The 22,625-nt window shown below is 34.4% G+C and overlaps 2 protein-coding genes across 4 annotated transcripts; both read right to left on the bottom strand.

The window, feature by feature from the left end:
• Positions 1-632: 632 nt before the first annotated feature.
• On the bottom strand, positions 633-5,805 carry LOC126625806 (transcription repressor KAN1-like). Of its 2 annotated transcripts, XM_050294890.1 has the most exons (5): positions 4,181-5,790; positions 3,878-3,954; positions 3,003-3,048; positions 2,423-2,585; positions 633-982 (listed from the first exon to the last, which is right to left on the bottom strand). In XM_050294890.1, exons 1-5 carry the CDS (start codon positions 5,142-5,144, stop codon positions 973-975), a joined length of 1,260 nt encoding a protein of 419 aa, XP_050150847.1. In that variant the 5' UTR covers positions 5,145-5,790; the 3' UTR covers positions 633-972. The 2 variants fall into 2 exon arrangements, with proteins under 2 accessions (XP_050150847.1, XP_050150848.1); XM_050294891.1 differs by lacking the exon at positions 2,423-2,585 and having other exon boundaries at positions 4,181-5,805.
• Positions 5,806-18,950: 13,145 nt separating this feature from the next.
• Positions 18,951-20,772, bottom strand: LOC126625810 (DNA-directed RNA polymerase II subunit 4-like). Of its 2 annotated transcripts, none has more exons than XM_050294896.1 (6): positions 20,632-20,772; positions 20,057-20,165; positions 19,822-19,899; positions 19,553-19,586; positions 19,408-19,476; positions 18,951-19,162 (listed from the first exon to the last, which is right to left on the bottom strand). In XM_050294896.1, exons 1-6 carry the CDS (start codon positions 20,678-20,680, stop codon positions 19,085-19,087), a joined length of 417 nt encoding a protein of 138 aa, XP_050150853.1. In that variant the 5' UTR covers positions 20,681-20,772; the 3' UTR covers positions 18,951-19,084. The 2 variants fall into 2 exon arrangements, with proteins under 2 accessions (XP_050150853.1, XP_050150854.1); XM_050294897.1 differs by having other exon boundaries at positions 20,057-20,236; positions 20,632-20,758.
• Positions 20,773-22,625: the final 1,853 nt, after the last annotated feature.

The following is a 22,625-nucleotide window of genomic DNA, read 5'->3' as shown; positions in this document are numbered from 1 at the left end:
TTTGGATATCTTTTAGTTATTCATATGCAGAAAATAAATAGACGGTTCATCATGAGGATGATACTTATTACCCAAACCGTTGATTGGTTTAACACGTATTAATAACTAAACGGTCTCTAAATTGAATGAATTTTCAGATATGATTTTTAGATTATGATAAAGTGAATGAATGGTTCCAATTATGTTGTTCGGATTGTAAAGGTTTGATAATCGTTATACATAACCATTTACCAAATAGTAAGAACTAACAATAAATTGCATGTACGAAAAAGTTTGAGAATATTTAAAAACTTGTAAAATATATGTATTCCCAAATTATATTATGAGATTTCTGATATTACTCTGATTTCGAAAATTATGAAAATTCTAATTTGAAAACTGTGATCATATTCGATTCTAAAAATCTTTGGAATAAAAATTAGAAACCTTATTTCCCTTATCCGTCGTCCGAAAGTAACCCAAAAATGTAATGGATCCAGATTGTGGGCTTATTTTTTAATACTCACTAGTTCGATAATGAATCATTAATTATGTGTGTAACTACAAGCTTGTAGGACATAATTAATTTTATGAGCAACTCTAATTAATTACTAGTTTTTAATGTAAGTAGAGACATATATATGATAGCTCGATTACTAAAATCCCTAGCCCATTCAATCAAAAGAAGCAATCTCTCTGCATCCACGTAATTTAAAAGATATGTTTCGTGCAAGACTTGGTAATTAGTAAACCCTAGCTAATTGCAGGTAATTGGTTTCCAGTAGTAATTCTATGTTGAGAAAGCATTTCTGCTCTAAGCACATTTAGATCCCTTGAACTGGCTTGCAGCCAGTGCTCCTCTACTGCAACCATGCTTGCATATATTTCCTTAAAATATAAGTGCCAGCAATTCTTTACATCTTCTGCTGGTTCCAAAATCCTAATCAGCTTCTACGATACGTACTTAAACTTGATGCAAATCACAAGTGAAGATCATATATACCTGCAACATTGGAAAATAGAATAGACCAAGTAAAAGGTGAGGTACATGCAGAAGTAAGATTTATGTAATAATTAATCTGAATAGAAAGGCCAAATAATTATAAATCAAATCAATTCCCTTAAGTATCATGCGGGGAAATTAAAGAATTAATAAACTTCATCTCGCAAGACTTTCAGGTGAACATTCATGAATTGTATACAACAAAAGAGGATTAATCTGCTGGCCTTGATCATTACTTCATCATAATGCATGAAATGAACATCAGAGAAGAAAAATATTGATTAAAAGATAGTGATCATCATACATATGTTGTATTCTCATTCATGATTTGTGGTTTTGGTACCCAGTTATCTATGACATGATATGGTGCAGTAAACAAGCATAACATTGGATTAGTTATATAGATTCATAAGATCTTTTTTATAATATGAAATTACTTGGATATCTTACTACATATCACAGCTGTATAAATTAATGTACTACACCTTAATCTATATCACCTTTTCATGATCAAGTTGGATAATCTATTTGACAATTTATTTTTGTTTCGAATGATAAATTTAGCATATTCTTACTCATCACTTTAAATATGTCACCCCTGAGATAACCCAAGTGACTTTTTGTCAATTTTTTTTTTTATTATGTCTTCGGTCGTACCCAGTGCACAAGGCTCCCGCTTTACGCAGGGTCTGGGAGAGGTGAATGTCGGCTAGCCTTACCCCCATTTATGGAGAGGCTGCTCCCAAGTCTCGAACCCGAGACCTACCGCTCATGGGCGAAGGCACTTGCCATCGCACCAAGTGCGACCTCTTTTTTTTTATTATGTCTTCGTGTATAAAAAAATTAAAAGTAAAGAGTAGCTAAAGGCTATCACGATTAATGTGGCATGAAGGTCAGAGAGAGTGAGTAGGTGATTTCATCGTCAAGAAAGAGAGGCTATCTCTCAAGCATAAAAGGCATGTTTTCATTTTTTTTTTCTAAGTAAAGAGCCTAAATTATAATTGGAAAATCAAATACAAAAAGTTGGAATGTACTATTAGCTGTAAGCTATTGTATTGCATTCTCTTTGATCTTATTCTTTCAGACATGTATATTTAACTTATCATGCTCTCAAGTTTCGAGATTTTAGTTTTGGTAAACATTTGCAAGAAAGATTGGTGATGCAAGAACGACGCCACCGCATAGATTATTAGAAAGAAAACATAAAAAGAAAACAAATGGAAAGCAAAAGCTGTAAAAAGAACTACTTTTTAGTTTCAGAAAAGGAAGGACGCGGATTCTGATTTCTCGAGCAAAAGCAACCCATAACCATGCATTTATAGGAGAAGAAAGACAAAGCAATCACTCGAAAAGTACAACTTTAACCAATGATAATAACACAAAATCAATATATTAATGAAGGGTTATTGATTCATAAAGAGAGAGTTAAATATTAAGCACCTGGAGGAGTTGCCCCACAGATTGTTAAAAGGGCGGTGTTCCATATGATCGTGCTCTAAGTTTAAAGTTGCATTTGAGGCTCCTCTTTGGTTAAGTAAACCATTTGAATTTGAATTATGATGATGGTTCGTTATAGACAAAAGATCTTCATCCCCAGATCCATCTGTTACATATATCAAGCTAACCAGATGTTCATATCAATGTTCATGACACGAGAACAAAAAATGGCCGTAGACGACGTAACTTGTCAATGTTGTTTTCTCTTTTTACATTATATAGGTAATAAAATCAAGTTTAATCTTTCTTTTATTTTTGGTCATATACATTACAAGTTATAACATGCCAAAAATCTAAAGAACAGTAAAAAAAAAAAGATACACTTTTGTTTCATGCATGCTTAGTCTGAATTATGTGTATGAATACAATAGTATTATATATGTGGGGTTGTAGGTAGCTAGTGCAGAGGAATGGTTGTAAGAATTTCAAACTTCAAAAGGGTACGTACGTGGTAGCGAAATATTCATGGGAATAATTAGCAATAATAATTAGGGAAGTACCAGTAAAGAAAAATATGAATTACCTGAGGAAGCTAGAGGTTTGTCAGTGTTCTTAACAGTTCTATACATCTGCAAATCCAAAAAGAAGATATTTAATAAGAGAATGAGATAAATAACTGATTAATATGTAAAATCTCACTCGGTCAAAAAAGCAAAATAAAATAAAATAAAATAAACAAAACAAAATCAAAGGAGATGCTACATAATTCACTTTGTGGGATTTTTTTTGGTTTGTTTAATAACCACGAGGTTGATGTTTGGTGAGGTCAGTAAAAGCTTTGTATTATTGAGAAATGATGGCTTGGCTACTTTCTTCCTTTCTCCATCTCTAAAAGTAGAACTTGTCCTGTGTATATCAGTTATCACAAGAACAGAAACGGACTCAACTATTCATTCATCCATTTATTCATGGATCAGTAATTCATCACAGTATCAGTACTAGTTCTGCTGCATCTGCTGCGTCGTCCCTTGGCTGTCGTGCCACTTGGATGGCCAAAGTCTTCAGTCTCCAGTCTTCCCCCAACACACAAACAAACACATACACACTCAAGACAACCCACAGAAAAAATCGTGCGTAGTGAAAGTCGACAGAAAAAATAAGAGGGAGAGAGAGAGAGAGAGAGAGAGAGAGAGAGAGATTGAGAAAAAAAATATAGGGTTTGAATCCGAAATCCGAATGTGGTCGATATATCAAACATTTCAGAGTGCTAACTTTTTTTAATTTCTTTCAATAAAAACATAACAAAAAAGGTCACTGGTTTAGCCTAGGGGTGAGGTGGGTAGAGTGATGGTTAAGAACTTAAGAGTAGCGTTGGTCCAGGCTTTGAAACTCTCCAATTTAATTGAAGAAATAAAAAACACAACAAAAAATCAGGTGATGAGATGAAGCTAGCTGTACCTGCAAATGGCTCTTAACATGAGCAAGTGTGAGATCCTTGACGTCCATGAGCTCCAACACTGACTTTGGAGTAGCCCCTATATATATAGACAAAAATTACCAAAGAATTCCCCAAAAAAATTATGAAAAAACTAAAAGACTATTCAATTCAAACTAATTAAAGAAGGAAAAAAAAGAAATTAATAATTTGAAACAAGCTAGGGTGAGAAGTGGCGAGATTTTTCCGGCGGCTGGACGGGCAGCTGCCCACACTTTCCCTAATGTGCGTCCGCCCCTGAAGGTGTGAGAGAGAGAGGGACTTACTTTCATGACCACCAAGGAGCTCGACAGCATGAACAAAACGAGCATGAAGAGAAGTAGTCCATCTCATCCTGGGAGCTCTCATGTTCCTCTTATTAATATTTTGCCCTATGAGCTTCGGCGGCGTAAATTTCGATCTCATGGTGAAACCATTCGACGACAAGTCGGCGTTGTAATTTCCACCTCCTCCAACACAGTGATGCTGCTGCAGCTGCTGAGGATAATAAGGATTCAAATTATACGACGGAAAATGGTGTTGTCGTTGACGCTGCTGCTGTTGTTGTTGCACTCCTCCTACTCCTAGGCTTAGACTGTCCATCGTTATCCCGTTAAACCCTCCCAATCCCATTCCCATTCCCCTGCCACTGCAATTCCGAGCAGGTGCTGCCGGTCCGAAGGAATTAGACAGATAAGGCGCCGTTTGGTACACAGGATTAGGGGAAAACGAAGGAGGAAACGAGCAATTAGTACTACTGGTACTGTAAACGGGAATCCCTTTGATGGGTTTGAGTCTCTCAAGCATCGAAATCCCATTACTACTAGTTACACTATTACCACTATTCTTCGCTTCGTCATTGTAACCGTCTCCACCGCCGAAATAGTTCTTCTTCCAGGCGCTTTCGGCCTCTAAGGCCGAGGGATTCGCGAGGGAAAGCTCAGTGTCGGCGCCAGCAGCTGCTGGGGAAGAACTGGTGTAGCTGGCCCTAATACAGCTGTCGCTGTGGGATTTGTTGGATAGGGCGCCGCAGTTGGTGCAATCCTCGTCGGTGTCTCTTCGCCATATGTCGAAGCAGCTGCTGGAGTCGTGATCGGGCGTTACTTGGTCGGTGCAAATGGAGGAGGGAGCACTGTTTGTGTTTGTGTTTGGAGGGCTTATGTGGAGTGAAAGATCAGGAATCGGATTCAAAGCTAAGCAGCTTCTACCGCCTGCAGCTGCTTCTGATGAAAGCCCTTTTTCGCGAAGCATTTTTGAAACCCTTTTATATATATTCCCAGATTCTATCTATGGCTACAAACCCAGCAGTTTTGGGTTCTGAAAACAAAGAGCAAAAAAAGCACACTACTCCTCTCCTGACAGATTTCAGAAACTAAATCACACACTCATAGTAATATACAGATGTGATTGTGAGATGTTGGTTTTTCTCTAATTTCATCCATCTTCTTGCTGCAAAAATAAAATCACTTCACATATATAGAGAGAATATATATAGATATATATAATATAATTTAGTAGAGAAATAGTACTGGTGATTTTTCAGCCTAGGAGGAGTATGGAAGACAAATTAAGAAAGTAAAGCCTTTCAAAAGAAAATTGGAAAAGGGAGAGAGAAAGAAAGAAAGTGAGAGTGTGCTGTAAAGAAAGTAAGAAAGGCTGAATGAAAAAAAAAAGCAAGACTTTTCTCTTGCTCAAGAAACAGACATCCTCATCAGGAGAGAGAGAGAGGTTTGGTATTTTGCTTAATATGTAATAATTAGTAGTAGAAAATAAAAAAAATAAAAAGGAAAATGGGGAAGGGATATTGGGAAGGAGAAAGAAGATGTGGGTCTGAGTTTCTAATGCCTCGAGAGTATATATAGGAAAATGACGCTCCAACAAAGCCTGTCCCTCTCACTCGGCTTTAGTCAATATATAAACTCAGCACGCAAAAATGCAGCAAAGTTGTTTGCACATTTTTTTAAAATTTGTTTCTATAAATCTTTGGTATTTTTATCTTCACCGGAGACGACGGGATAAAAGTTTAGAGGACAGGGTGTGTGTGAGAGAGAGAGAGAGAGAGAGAGAGAGTGACCGACAAACAATCTAGAATTCCTTTTCCCCCACCCTCTTCGCTATAAACCCTCCCTTCCTAGTTCCTGTAGTCCTTTAACTCTTGCATCTCTCTCGGCATTCATAAATTGACACTCAGTGTACGTATACTACACATCTATATGCTTTTTGTTTTTCTTAATGCCATCTAAGTGATCAGTTTTAGTATAAATATCTCAATTAGTTTCCTTTCACCTTATAGTAAGGTATCTTAATTTCCTTCTACCTTTTTCTGGTGCAATGGCAAATGTCTTTGGCTCTCAATATCTAATCCTAAACCCTATCGTGATCAGTTTTGTGTGTAAATTCTCTTCCCTCTACCTCATTATTGTTTAGACTAGCTAGTAAGAAGCAGTGTACTCGTCGAAAGGAGTTGAGGTTTTACCGATAAACTAATTGGCAATACGACCATTTTTTTTATAAACGTATAAAAAATTTGGTAAATTTCCAATGTAAGACATTTCTTCATCCTCACACCCACACCCTTAGATACAAGTTCAAATCCTTATCGTTTTACATTTAAGTTGTTTAATTCGAATATCATTTTGTAAAAAAAAAAAACATCGCTTGTACATATAAAACAAAAGAACTACATATGTATTTGTGCAAACAAATATTTTTCAATGTTTAGAACTTTGAAGTAAAGATGACAAATATGATGTGTTTACACGCATGCTTATCTTAATTAGAGTTCCAAAATCATTCAGTTGGTGGGTTCGTTACTACAACATATGTAGAAAGCTAAATGATGATTAGGCCCCAAATTAAGATCATTACAAAAATCCATGGTTTTAAGGTTATATAAAAAGACAGAAGCTCTTTCGATTGTTTCTCCTTTCGTGGAAGAAAAATTGCATCCAACCAAAAGAGAGCTGCAAAACAGCATAAAACAAGCCCAAAGAGAGCTGCAGAAAGTAACTGAACATGCACAAATTCTGTGGTGTATGGTATATATCCTATCATCATGTGTACATTTATCCACGATCTGACCCTTTCTCAATAATTCCCTTTCATTTCATTTATCACTTTAAAACGTGTTGTGATTTTTGTTAGGCCATCCATGTGATACGTGTCGATGAGATATCACAAGAATTGAAGTTCCAATAATGCTATATAGGGTCATTTTTGTACTAAGAGATAAGTTTTTTATACAAGTATTTGCATCACTTGTCACGTGATTTATTTATTTATTTATTTATATGTTACAATACATGAATAGATAATAGAGTCGATATATTTTAAATTTAAACATGTACTATAATAATAGAAAAGCAAATACATATTTTATAATTAGAACGAAATTATAACATCAGTATGATATTCTGAATTTAGAGAAAATCTTGATAATCTTGATCTCATAGCGTATATTGGCAAATGAATGATGGAACATGGAGAAAATTTTGATAATCTAGATCTCATAGCGTATATTGGCAAATGAATGATGGAACAGGGTGATCGTTGTAATAGTCAAGAAATATTGATTAACTAGGTGGACCCTTTGACCTTAAAATTTTTATTTCGCGGACCCTCTAAAGTGTTGTTTGTTTGCTTTCATATGGTTGTTATCGTAAACCCTAATTCCACATACCTTTGTTAGATTTCTTATATTCCTTTTCATCCTCCAAAATATTCCTTTCTAATCCTCCAACAACTCCGTCTAGCATTTTGCGTGTGATATGTCATCCCCACATGACCTTCAAGCCTTCACCACACCCTACCCTCATTGACTCGTACAAATCTTAATCAATTCCAAAAACCTAGGCCAAATCAACTTATTAACCATATAAAAAAAAAGTAATCAAATCAATTCTCCCTACTAATTCATTTTTCTTTCGGGTAATGCTAGATAAACCAAATTTTTTAAGCTAAATTTGCAAACTAAATGATGTGGTTATTAATAATTGAATTATTAATTAAGTGTCGATTAACGTGCTTGTTTCTTAATGAAGACACATTATTTAGTTTGCAATTTGATTTAAAAAATTTGATCTTCCTAACATTACTTTTTTCTTTTTTCTACTGCTCATCTCTTTAATGCATTCACCAGATGTAGATTTAAACATGTCCTCGACTGCTTGACTAACGAGTTACAAGGCCCTATATATGCCCCTATGTCTTAATTAATTTAACTAATTAATTAATTAGTAATTAAACTAGTTCAGCCGAGGCAAGTGTATTACATTGAAAAGGTGAAAGATTTAATGCATTTAATGCTTCAAAATATTTTAGTTAAATTTACTTATTTCCATAATGCATAAGTAGATTTAAAAATTTGAGTCATGCATCCTTTGTTTCCGATGCAAATTAAGATATAGAGAAATGGTAAAGAAGACTCTTTTAATGTAGGATTTTTATGGACTTTTTGTCACTTTACATGTCAATTTTTGTGTCAATATTATAAAATATTATGCAAAAAAATGAGATGACAGAGAGTCCATAAAAAAGTCTCACTTTAAGAGTCTTGACATTTTATACATAACACCTTAGACCATCTCAAATCCTTGAAGTAAAACCTAAAATTTTTAGCCCAGAAAATTTAGGTTTTAACCCAAAACAACATTTCTGCTCCAACCCTTATAGTCTAAATTTTTTACCCCAAGGTTATTAAAGAATAAATTTAGGCTTTTTTTTAAGTAATTTTTTTTAAAAAATATATGTAAACTATCATAATTTAATTTTATGAACATTTGAACCTAAAAATATTTAGATTCCAATAAATATTGAAAAATCATTAAATTTGGGTGAATTTTGAGTTAAATAATTTCTTTTAATTATTTTAGCTATTGGATTTAAATTTGAGTTGTTAGATCTTTTTTTATATTGTTGGATTTGATCATATTAGGTATCAACCATTGGATTCAATAAAATTATAAATATAAAACAAAAACATTAACTAAATTAAATGTGGACCATTGGATAACCAATGACCCGTTTGAATTTCAGTCGTTGATCATCCAAAAGAGTCGTTGGCTCACTTTTCTTGCCCGACATTTGCTGGACACACCCACGTGGGTGGGGCTACCCTTTGCAACAATGATAAATGCTAGGACGCGTCCTTCATGTGGCGCGAGTGGTTTTGGGCGCTTGTCGTCCAACTCCCTCTCTTCCACTCGCACAAGTGGGCTCCTCCACTAACCAGCCCTCTTTTCTGGCCGGTATTTGGCCCAATTTTAGCTTCTAACTCAAAATCCCAAATTGGCCCAAGGGTTGGAAGGAGATGAGGGGGAATAGATGGTAAATTTTAGGACTTACTCCAAAGGTTGAAGTTGATCTTATAGGTGGAATATAATATGCTTTGTTGCTCAGCCACTCAGTACTCATCGGCATTCTTAAACCACATACTTATCCCCTACTTTGTGCTTACAAGTATGTTTTTCCTTTTCTTATTCCAAATGAGTATTCTCATCCATCGTTTCTAATCATAACATTAAGCAATAGTATTTGGCATTATTCCATTGACATGTAATAATGTAAGCCTTCCATTCGAGACAATTTATTGTCTCACCGAGTTATTTCTCTAATTGTACGACAGATTTTCTTCATCCGTTTACAACCAACAAAATTTTTAACTCAACAATATGAAATTTTAATCGCTCCAGACAGGGGCGGAGCCACCAAGGGACTAGGGTAGTCCCCGGCCTATCCTGACTTCATCTGAGGTGTGAACCTCATGGAAGAAGATGAAGCAAACGACGTCGTTAAGCTGTTTTGATTTTAAATCTTTTCGGCTATCTAATGAAATGATAAATTTGGCAGGGGAGTTTTAAAAGAGATGTGCAATTTTAAATGGAAAAAGCAACCCCACTTCTGGTTCGATTCTCTCACCTAACAGTAATAACCCTATAATTTTCTAAAGCAACCCACCTTCTTTATTTGCAGACCTCTCCCCCTTTTCCTTCTTTTTCTACTTCTTTGTATTTTCTTTAGCCTTCCACAACCTATCTCTTACTTGGTTGTCTGGGTTTTTACATTTTTTTCTTCTTAGTATTGAATTTAAGAGAATTTTTTCAATTTTGTGAGGATTACATAAATTGCATATGTCAACATGTTATGGATTCAACTTTTTACACACACTCATATATATATATATATATATATATATATATATATATATATATATATAAATATTTGTGAAAGGCCCCTCCTCATTCAGAATTCTGGCTTCGCCACTGGCTCCAGAGAAACTAACGGGTTAGATCCATTTTGCATGGAAATTGAAATAACCCGAAGTATGAAATTGATATTATTCCCAACTTATTAATTACCACATGCACAGCCAACAATACCGATATTGTCCCCAACCTGTTAATTACCACCTAAACAATTCGGCCAACAATACTGATGTTGTTCTCAACTTGTTAATTATCACATCACAGTTTGACATGTATGAAGTTTTATCACAATAAATTTCGATATTAGTTAAAGTGGAGTTAATATATTTAAACTCTTTTTTTTCTTTGTCTCTACCTGATATGGGATATTTCAACAAAATAGAATATTTGACAGTTGCTACTACTATAATTCTTAATCTTCTTATTGTTCGGGGATATATAATTCATTACCGTCTGCCCATGCAGTGAGAGGGTAGAGTCAAATTATTCATGCTTACCCAATTTTGTAATTGCAAATTTCTTCTTCTTCTTTATCTGTTCCGCTCAAATCCAACCCTTTTCGTTTTCTCCAATTTTGGTTTTGGCTGGATGACAAAAATTATGAACAATTTCGTTGAATGATATTAAAATTTTACTTCTTTATTCCTATCTATTTGTCCAATCCAATTCCCTCTGCAACATTTAGAGAACTGTAATTGAGTGGGGGACCTGGGGGTGGAGCTGAACTTCTGGAATTGCACTCCATGTTTGCTGCTCTCACTGGCTTGGTGTGCTCCTCAACAATTCTCTCGCAATTGAGTTTCGTTTGGTTGGATTGAAATTTGGGTTTTGCTAAAAAAAAAAAACGAAATTAACTGTTTTAATTTTGTTGATTTTGTAATCTGTGATGTTTAGCAACGTTTTCATTAAGGGAAATTTTATTTAAACTCATTTAACCTCTTTTAACCTCTTTTTACACGTAACTTAAATTTCAAATGTTAATTGTCAATTTTATCCTATTGTATAATTACTATTAAGTACAAAATGAAATTAATAATAAAACTCAAATTTATCAATAAACTCAAACACTATAATTAAACCATACGATCACTCTTTGTTTCCTGTGTTCGTTACGGCTAAAACACTAATAGCTCTCATAGAGAAAAATAATTTTTTTTATTGATGGATGGTGATTTTGAAGTTTTGAATCCTCTAACCAAGGTATGACTCAATTTATGAATTTTTTGTTCGTTTGATTTCAATTTTTTAGAGTGTAGAAGTTACTTTACTGTAATTTTTTTCAACAAATACAACGAAAGCATCCTACCTTCCGGCTAAAACAAACAACAATGAAAGCAGACTTCGTGTGCATATTAACAGGATTTGTCTAATTAAGTTGTCCTTGTGAAATGATTTTCTTGTTGCATATTAATACTTTCTTGTTTGTGGCTGCTCGTTTAGACCCCTTTTGAATATCTGGAACCTGTGCTAAGGGAAGATATACAGAAGGTAATTTTTTCTTCAACTCTATGTTGCTTTTATACTTTATTCCTTTTCCCATACATCTCTAAGTATTGTAAATTCTGCAGATATGGGATGGAGTACCGAAGCCCCAAGCCCATAAAAGTACCCCCTTGAGCGAATTTTTTACCGTGAGATCTCTTATATTCTTCTCTACTCTTTGGTCATGTTTGCTTTGTATAATGTTCTTATTAGTCAAAGCCTTTTGTCTTTGGTACTTCATTTTTTAATATGAAGGTAGAAGTAGTTGCATTGTTCAATTACAAAAAGAAAAGGAGGAGAAGTTTATGGAGGAGGTAATCCCTTTACCATCAGAAGTCAAGTGGCATAGTGGCAACTTCTGAGTTAAAAATTCAATGGGTGTAAAAATAAATTCACATGTTGAATTGGGTTTATGGGGGTATATAAGGTATTAAATTTGGGTTTAAAGAGATATTAATAGTTTAGTTAAAAATCAAATGGGTGAAAAGAGTAAGTTGGGTGTATAAATAAGTTAGATAGGTTTAAATAAAATTTCCCTTTCATTAATCATCAATTATAGTTTCAAGTTCTATTATCCAGCACATTATCAACACACAGTATAAATAATACGGTTATTAGTCCGATATTGTACCAAACGTTCGACTAATTTAATCAATACTATCTGACGACTATTTATCATATCCGACTAAAATAGTCAATATTGTCCGAACTGCCAATCGATGCCTAAGCAGTTACCTAGTTTTAATCTTTCGGTTGTTACATCCTATCAAGTAAACAGTACATGTCTTTAAAAACAAACATGTATGTCGTAACCATGTCGGCAAGCAGTGGATCTAATACTAGATTAACATGATGAGTTTGTACTCTTTCACTTTTTTGGATGGAATAAATGTTTAATATTTTTTTAATAGAGCAAAGTGAATTAAATAGTTAGTTGTTCAGATGAAGGGAATCGGTGAGAATCCAACCCACACAATAATTCATAGACAAGATTGATTTCGCCATTGCAATAAAGGGCATACATTTGCTTTCATATCACCTTTTAGTTGCTTTACAATTGTCAATGCAGATGTAAATTTATGGGTTATTTTTTTTTAATAAAATTATAATAAGATGGTAAATTCCGGGATTTGTTACCCAAATGGTCACATATAATGTTAAACTTATAAACTTTTTCCTCAATGCATCACAATTCACACAATTTTAGGTAAAGAAAAACAAATACGGTTGTAGAGGACTCTGCTTTTTCATATAATAACAAAAATTGACTAATTAAATATCCTTTAACATAACAGAAATCAAGGAGATTTGATTATCGGCATCCATATTTTGCAAATGGAATGATTAGCTAGCTTCTATTTCTACCTGCTGAGTTAATACGCATTCACTTTCCCAAAACCAATATACAGACAATGAACCTTGTATATTAGGCCAACACTAGTGATCAGGTTGGTCACTCAAAACCCAATCCTACAGATTAATTTGTTTTTATAAATTAATTACATGATCATTTGTTCTTCAAAATTAGTAATTAATCTTCAATTATCCCCTATTATTTTCTACCCCTTCATTTTGCTCTTGAGGAAATAAAGAGAAAATCACAGATAAAGAGTGTCACTGTCTAGTTCTTAATTAATATACAGAAAAGGGCATCTCTAGCTAAAAGGATGGCCGGTCGAGGATATCTAAGCACTGAAATGAAGTCTGGTGGGACATTTTACATAATTGATCGACTAGCAATAGATCGCCATTCCATATGCATTGAACAGCTCAAGCTACTCATGTAATTAAACACTTTAATGAAAATCATACTTACAGATTATTTTCAAAGTGTAGATCTTTAATATAAACTTGGAAAACTATACCAACTCACGTGCACCGAATCCCCGTGAGGTCTCTCAAGCAGTACTGATTCGTCTTCAGGTCCTTGTGGCTTATGATTGGTAGCAAGGTACTTCATCTTCAAGTCATTGCTCATGACAATGGCAGCAGCAGGAGGAAAGCCGGTGTTGGAAATTACGTGCTGAGACCTCACTGAATATTGCCCTGCTTCTTACAATCTTACCTTTCTTAGAAGCACCCTCAGCCACCCTTTCTTAGGTAACAGGTCCACCATCTGATGATAATCAGATAGCTAGACATGGACCCTTTCAGCAAAACAACAGGCCGGCCGGATATGTAATTTCAATTTTAATCGAGGGTATGTTCCGACGAGAGACGTTCAAAGTCCTAAGGAATTTTAGACCTTTTCTTTTGGGCAAAAAAAAAAAAAGAAAGACTACCATGGAATACTAAAGCTACTAACAAATACGCTAGACAAATGGCTTTCAAAATGACGCATTTTAAAGACTCATGTAAAAGTCCTCTCAAATGTATTGTATGAAAACATTTTGCAAGTCCCTCATCTATATCAAGGTCGATCATATGTATGTTCAAATTGAAGCATATATGTATATTGTCCGTAACTTTGTATATAAAGCATGATTGTTGCAGAGGATTGTCTTGGATATAATTATTCACTATAGTGACATACATTTTGAAGGAAGAAATGGATGCTGTTAGTATCATATTATATTGGGCCTCGTTACTTGGGCTTCCAGACATTGAGCCCATGATCTATGTAAAAGAGGAGCCCTTAGTCTATAAAAGGGACTCCTCACATCACAATCCTCAAACCTGACATCCCCAAACAGAGGCTCTCATATTCAGAGCAAAGCTCTCTCAAACTCTCTCTTTCTCTAGGGGACTCCCCCTCACACTTGTAATTCATACATACAGTTACAGAGAAATACAATCAACATCAGTGTGGACGTAGCCCAAACATTGGGGTGAACCACGATACATCTTGTGTTCTTTACTTTTTTGCAGATTCACGGTCGGATTTACGTTGTTCTAAAACCCCTCTGGTTTGCGCATCAACAGATGACATCTTCCATATTTTGTCAAGGGTAAAGGTTACTCATGTAGAAAAAAAAAATATCCCTACTAATCCCACAAAATGGTAAGAATTAAAGAGACAACTTTCTTCATGAGTAACGTTCAACTTGAAAAATAAGCATCCACTTCTTCCAGTAAAATGCCTTAACACATGAATAATTCTATCTAAGACAATCTTCTCTGACAAACGAAGGCATCATCAATTATTTTAAAAAAAAAAATTGTGCATATGCTAAGCTCTCTCTACCTCACTTTTCTCTCTCATCCATTAATGTAGGTAGGATTTGATTGAACCGCAGAAATTCTGTGCTCTTTGAGTTTGTTTTATGTGTTCAAATTGATCTTGGTTTATGCAAGTTCACGTTTTCGCTGAAAACTCAAGACATACACAGAAAATACAATCTACAACTACTCCACATCGAATATTTAGTTTCAACACTTTAATTTTAGGCTTCATTAATTTGTTTCTCTTTATCACGCGATATTTTAAATCTTTAATTTATAAGAAGAGTATTTAAATTCAGATAAAAAAGAGAACACAATGCCTAAGTAAAATTTAACTGGAGGCTAGCAATTGTTCTTATATATATATGTATGTATGTATGTATGTAAATGTCCATTGAGATCGATCAGATATTTATTTCTACTAGGAATACTTTTACACAAACTTGTTCAATTATGCAGTACTGTTAAAGTTATTGCGATTGCAGCTCTCCACTCAAAATCCCAGTAGACTATCTTTTCTTTATAAGTGTTTCCTATGGTTATATTTAGAAGTTTAGTAGATGCACGTACACTCAAAAATATTCTTCATATACTATATAACAATGTAGATAAATGTTCTCTTTGGCCACTTAGTGATAAAAATGTCCGGTCACTCACTTATAATTTTATATCAAAAGTTGAGATTAAAACGTTAAAAGATTCACATTCATGTATTTTTCACCCCTAATATCAAATCTAAGCGCAATCAGGGCCAGCTTGAGAATTTGGGGGCCCTAGGCGAGTCTTTGAATTGGGGCCCTAGAGTTATTTGACCTACGACCCTTTATAAATTGATATGTATAATAAAAAAATTCACCAAATACATGAAAAAGTCTGATTTTATATCAAATATCATTAAAAATTAATATCAAAAGAAGAAAGATATACAAAAATAAATTAAATATTACCTAGTATACCAAATTCCAATCATTTTTCTATTATTACAATGTTACTTATTATGTTCAATAAATGAATGAATGGTTGCATAGGGATTACATTTGACTTCTAGGAAAAATACTAAAATGAAGAGGATAATAATTTTCGTATATGTGAAACTATAGTTACATGTGGGTGAGAAAAAAAAATTTGTGCAATTTTATATTATTGCCTATGATTTTATTTTATTTTATATTAATTCAGTATTGTGCTACAAAGGCAAGTCTAAACTGACTCGAGTCAAGTGGGTGGGGTGGATACTGGAGCTAGTGCAAGTAGTGGCCAATTAGTTTATTTATTTACAGGGACTGGAGACTAAAATTTGTAATTTTCGGAAGTAGAAGGGAAAAAGTACGTAGGACGTCAGTATCAAGGAAAACAGTAGTTGAGTTGAGTAAGTGGGTACAGGAAACAAAAGAAAAGAAAAGATGCATGAGAAATGATTTTGCACTCGATTGCTTTATGATTGATGGAGAGGAGAGAGAAACCACGCACAGACACACACTTTATTCAGCAATTCCAACGCCTTTTTGACAACAAAAAAGAAGGGCTACTTATTACGTATATCTTAGCTTGGACTCCAATGAATTATGTCTGTCGTTCCTTATGGTGAAATTATGAAAATTAGGGTTTTCCCTCTGCCCCCTCCCCCTTTGAATTTGTTTGGGATTTGAGTTCTTTTGACTTTTTCTTGTTTCTCTTTCTTTCTTCTGCTTCTTATTATTCATACACAGCCCCCCAGGCAAATATTGAAATCAACCACCGCCTCATTGGGTTGGTGGTCATAAATCAAGAAGAGAGAGAGAGAGAGAGAGAGAGAGAGAGAGAGGAGATTGATAGCAGCATAAACTGGATGTCACTGAGCTTTCACATCGCATGGAATACCGAGAAGAGATGTAGACGTTCCTCTGCATGGCTTTATAACAAGTTATACACACACACACACACACACACACACACACACACATACGGACTTGGGACCTGGCTTTCTCTCTTTCTTGCCTGCCTTCTCCTCCTCCTTCAGTCCTGCAATTTCCCTCAGTTTCTCCAGCTGACACCGTGAAATTAACTCCTTGTATTCTTGTAACTCACATAATAATATTACAATATAGTTAGCCCACCACTTAGGGCTGGTTTAGTATTGTGTACTTTGAAAAAAAGCTATTTATGCTGTGCTGTGAGAATAAGCAGCTGTAAAATAAAGCAGCAGAGTGTTTGGTAAAATTTTTTGTAAAAGTGCTTTTGAAAAAAAGAAGCAGTATTATAATGTTTGGTAAACTTTTATGTAAAACAAATGTGAAAAAGTCGGTTTTTCAAAGCTGAGTTTTGCAGCTTCTTGTTTTTGGCTTTTTTCACCCAAAACTGTGAACAAAAGCTGAAGCTAAATGTTTACCAAACACAAAAACAGCTCCCAGTTTTTTTTGATACCAGTTTTTTTTAGAATCACCTCAGTACCAAATCAGGCCTTAATAACCAAACTACCCTTTAATCTGGTCATGCATAGCATTCTACTTTGATAGTGCAATGTATTATAACATCCACAACGTAAAAATCAAACTTGTTACGGTATTCACAATGTCATGTTACGCCATGAATTATACTTTGTTACTATTGCATTGCTTTAGGGAGTAAACTTTGACATATTTATGACTTGATTTTACCTTTTATTGTAATTCAGATTGAATACGTGAAAGTAAGGAGCTCAAATATGAATAACAATAACGGGTAATTTTTCATGGCATGCACAAATAATATCCTACGCATACTATACCAAGATGTAACAACCAACATTAATAATGTTATAAATAAGGGTAGTGCTATCAACACACTTATTTTTATTTCTTGCACACTCTTTTTAATTTCCAGCTGTCGAATCGAATGAATTGAAGAAAATGATTGAATCAAAATTAACAAAAGTGTGTGAAGCAAAAATGAATGTGCAAATAACACTTTCCATAAACAATACCATTTTTAAGCTCACCATAGTTATGTAACATTGGAAATCTATACCCATTTCTTTAGAAAGTACAGTGGAATTTCCCTTATAAAAGAAAATTAATTAAATTATTGTTAATAATTATCCTCTCTAGTACTACTTCTAATTGTTCTTGGACAGAGTGAACTAAAATTTTCTTTATTATACAACAATAGGCATATATAATATTGTTAAGAGGTGTCAGTCTATCAGGTCAGGTTTGAATTGAGGAGTAACAATCGGGAGAGTGGATGGAACCACCAGGTCCTCCCTTTTCCTTCCACAGGCCATACAGGACGGGACCGATACACCTACACACATAATTACTACATAGACCCATCACATATTCACTTTCACACCCATATTGAATTGCATCGTGTTGTTTATTTATGAAGGTTGCTTCCTTGGGGTCCAGATTCTCTTCGGTTTTCTCTCTCCAAATTCTTTACAAAACTCAATTCTTAGCCGTCCACAAAGATCATGTTGCGTGTAGGGTGAAAAAGAAGAAATTGAAAATTATTCGTGGCCTAACAATTTGCGTGAACGATCAGAATTAGAGTTTCGAAAATGATCTAGAAGGGAAGATCCGGAGAGGGGATCTAAGTCTTTGTTGTACACTCTGATAAGGCATGACTTAAAAGTCATAAATAGTGTAGAGTTGGGTTATATGCTCAACTTGATTATTGCTGCTAAATTTAATTCATGTATATAGTGAAGAATATAAGTATATATGGTTGGACAAGACATTAGATATGCATGTTGAATTCTTCTGCAATATAATTACAAAAAGTTTCTTTCTTGTATTATTAATTAATATCAAGAGACAGGTACTGATTAAAGAAAAAATTCTAAGAAGAATAGGAGTTCTAGATTCCATGAGTGTATGTTAAGCCATTAGAAAATTTTAACATGTTTCGAATAAAAAACAATAAAAAGAAGAAGAAGAAGAAGAAGCATCGATAAGATCAACCCGTAATAAGATAGAGCCTGGAGTGTATAGGTTGAGAAGTTATGGCATACATATGCATATAGGTAGAAAAGGTCTTCATGTGTTCATATGCCAGAACTTCTCGTACAGGCCAAAGTCGGACCAAATTCTAATGGACAAATAAGAATGGACCAGATGCTAAGCCTGCCTAAGACCGAAGGGATAGACAGGTCCATTTAATTAGGTCAGGTGCTTAAACGCTAATTAATGTGTCTTATATCTCGAATGCTCGCCTAACTAACAAAAAATTGTTGACTGGTAGCCTAGGTTAATTATCCAAGTTTGTGCATTTTGAAGAGAGAAATTAACTACTTATTGTGGATCGATTTGAACTTGAAGTAGAAATAAGCATAGTATTCACCAAGAGATGAGAAAATCAAATCACCAAAACAGTGAAGCATAATATTCACTCAAACTTTTTAATCATCATTAGGTCATTCAACAGTCTGTCAATGGCTTCATCGTCGTGCCCACGTCCTTTCGTCTGCAGTTTGATCAGGCAGGAGATTCATCACAATTTAGTTTTTGCAGACATACATACACCAAATTGACATAATAAGAAGTAAAGTAAAGATATACAAAGTTGCCATATTACGCCAAATACTGAAAACTAATTAAAAACCTAAAGATTATCAAACAGGCATGAAGTGGTGCGATGCTGAGATATAAATGTTTGCCTTGTTGTAACCTGAGATATGTAGACATGAATTATGACATTTACAACATTACCTTGAGAGAAGGCACAACTGCCTTGGCTTCCTCCACAGTTTCAGGACAAAGATTTCCAATCACAGCAAGCTGCAGTGTAGAGAATATATGAGGGCTATTATCTAAAACAAAGAGTAGTTTGTTCCTTTGATTATTTGTACATTACCTCGAATTCAGCCAACTGGTATCTACTGAGAACTCTGAATATTTACTTAAGGATTAAACGTGTATAAATGATGTATAGTGAAAAGAAGAATACAATAATTAGATTATGAAGTGCAATTGGATAACCTATATCAATAGTAAGTTACTCCATTATATTGGCATTGCATGCTTGTATTGAACCAACATGAATCCTAAAGATTTCACCAGACCATACATAAACTAATTCATCGGTGTGACGATATCTGAAATTATATCAACAACGAAGGATACTCTCGAACTTGCTTCACAGAGCCCTGATTCGTGAAGCGACTAAAGCGCTTAACATACTGCAGTGATTTCTCCAACACTCTGGCCATGAAAATAACATGTGATCAGTAAGTTAATAAGCCTGGACAAGAAAAAGTTAATAAGCACCTTTTCTATCAACCAGCTAACTATATGTTAACTGATAATCCATAATTTTGTACAAGATTTTGATGTCAAGAGTACTAGAATTAAATCTTACTGGGGAAGTTGGTGCATTGATTCGCCGGACATATGCTTCATCTGATCACATCTATGCTCAAGAAGAATGGCAACCTCACTATTCATTAGACACTTTGCCTTCAAAAAATCTGACAACCCCAACCTCATCGTTACTAATCAATTATTCCCAACGCAAATCAAATCACGACCGGATATTACCCTAAGATTGAATCAAACTAGGTTTACAATTAATTATGGTGGTAAGTTAGAGAAATTGAGTGCTTGAAGATACAAAAAGTTATGCCCTAGCATGCTTTCTTAAAACAACGATAATGATTTCACGGAGTAATGTTCATCTTTACACAAATTCAATTAAAGTGCATAAATCCAAGAAAAAAATATATATATATTCCATATCCTTCGTCTCACATCTTAAATTATTATATCTTTGAATTATGAACGCAAATTATTGTACAATATCACGTTTACAGTGCCATTGGTCTTGTGCCTTTTTGAGTTTTGATACACAAAAGTTTATGCCTAGGTCATGACTGAAAATCGCAATCGCATCCAGTTAAGAAGTTTGAAAGAAATTGATAATAATTTATCAGTTACCGTCTCCAAGTTTGAGTTCTGAAGCGTCTTCATCTTCTGCTCTTAGCATTTTTAAGAGAGCTATCAATCTGACCCCAATTAGATATGCTCTCTTGAACGTAAGCAAATCCCTAATGAGGAATTGAATTCTGGCTTTCTGGCTTTCTGGCTTTCAGCTAATATATAAATGCCCTCAAGTATCCGAACGGACCTCAGGTTTTGGGCCGACTAAAAAAATAATTCGGATTTTGGGTTTTAATGGCTGAAATTTATAAGGCCTACTTTAGGTCAAATATTAGATTTTGGGCCAACCCAAAATACTAACCCTTTGGCTATGACAACTTCACAACCCTAGTTTTGGTTTTAGGTTAATAATCGAATTGTGCATTTTAGGTTATGTCAGTTGATTAGAACAACGTGTCTCTTACATCCAAGTTTGTGCACCTATCTTTCAAATTAAATTGTTTTTTATTTTTATTACAAGCGATATTCTTACTCAAAGCTAAATTAAGGGGAGAGAAAAGGTTTCAACAAAGAATACAATGAGTTGAAGAAGAATACTCTATGAACCAGTTACACATAAATTAGAGTAATTTAAAATATTGTTTAATTGAAAAGAGTTAACGGGATTCTTATTGGGGTCTTTTGATATGGGTTCAATTGGACTAAAAATTGGATTTATTTCAAAAGTAAAAAATCATTAAAAATTGAACATATTTCAAAAGATGGGTTATAAAATTGGACCTCTTTCAAATTTTCTCATTCTTATTTAATGACATAAAGGTATACGCCAAAATTACCAAACCACGTGTTCTTATTTTTTTTTTTCTTTTCAGTTTTCACAATCTTCAAAGTGTGAAAAAACTATAAAAACAAAACGTGATACGTTAATATGAGATTCTTGTTGCTGTGATCGAGGCAATTCATATTGGGTGGGATAAGGCATCATATTTGGTTAAAGACATATTCTATTCATGTCATCCACCTTCTATCAGCTTGTTCCATAGATGTTCCATTGTTTCTCAAAGTTTCTTGGGTGAATTTGTTATGGTATATTGCTCGCTTGTGCTTTTCACGTATTTTTAGTGAAAGAAATTGTTTGGCGGATGAATTTTCTAATTTTGGTGCAATGAATAATAATTTTACGTTGTGGGACTTGATACTTGATTTTGCTGAGACACCTTATAGAAGAGATTACGTTGGGCTTCCATTCTTGCATTCGAGGTCATGAGGAGAAAATTGATGATGAGGAGGTGGGTATTGCTAGCTAAAATATGAGTAGCAGAATTATGAAAATCCAATTTCAAGTGATTCAAGCTCAAGAATTTTTAAAACAGAACATTTCAATTTTGTTAATTGTTTATAGTGTGTTGTGGCCTAATCTCTCCGCTTGTTTCATTTTTCACTAGCCTTTTCTCTTTCGGAAGACGGTGTCTCGCACAAGACTTTAAAAGATATTATAAAAGGAAAAAAACTACATGGCCTTGAACTAAAAATAAAATAAAAGATAAAGAGTCTCTGACTGGTCCCGTCCAATCCAACATACGAAGGTTGAAAGAGACCATTTTGGCTAAATCTTATTTGGAGACGATGGCATCTGCCATGCCATATTACGAGTCGGGAGGCAAAGTGGTTGTTACTTGTTACCGACCTTGGATTTGGATCCTCCGAATATTCTAACGGTTCCAACATATATGCCCGCGCATATTCGCATCTCGTCATCGTGTATGCAAACCCTAACATTTTCTGCCAACCATTTTATAATCCATGAAACTAATACTCCCACCTTCTCCCTGCCAAACCCAATCATATCCAACCAATATTTTATACACAAAGAATCTAAAAAACTTACAAATTTTACTGATTAACTAATATTTACGGGACAAATTACAAGTCCTGATATTGAAAAATGTTTCAAGTTCAAAAGTACAACAGCTAGATAATTGTGTCCACCAACTCACACGTCGATGAGGATATCTGTGGATATACTCAATTCCTCGCATACCTTGTTCTAA

This window comes from Malus sylvestris, chromosome 6 (genome assembly GCF_916048215.2).
Source record: "Malus sylvestris chromosome 6, drMalSylv7.2, whole genome shotgun sequence".
NCBI lineage: Eukaryota > Viridiplantae > Streptophyta > Magnoliopsida > Rosales > Rosaceae > Malus > Malus sylvestris.
This window is presented reverse-complemented; position numbering and strand designations above follow the sequence as displayed.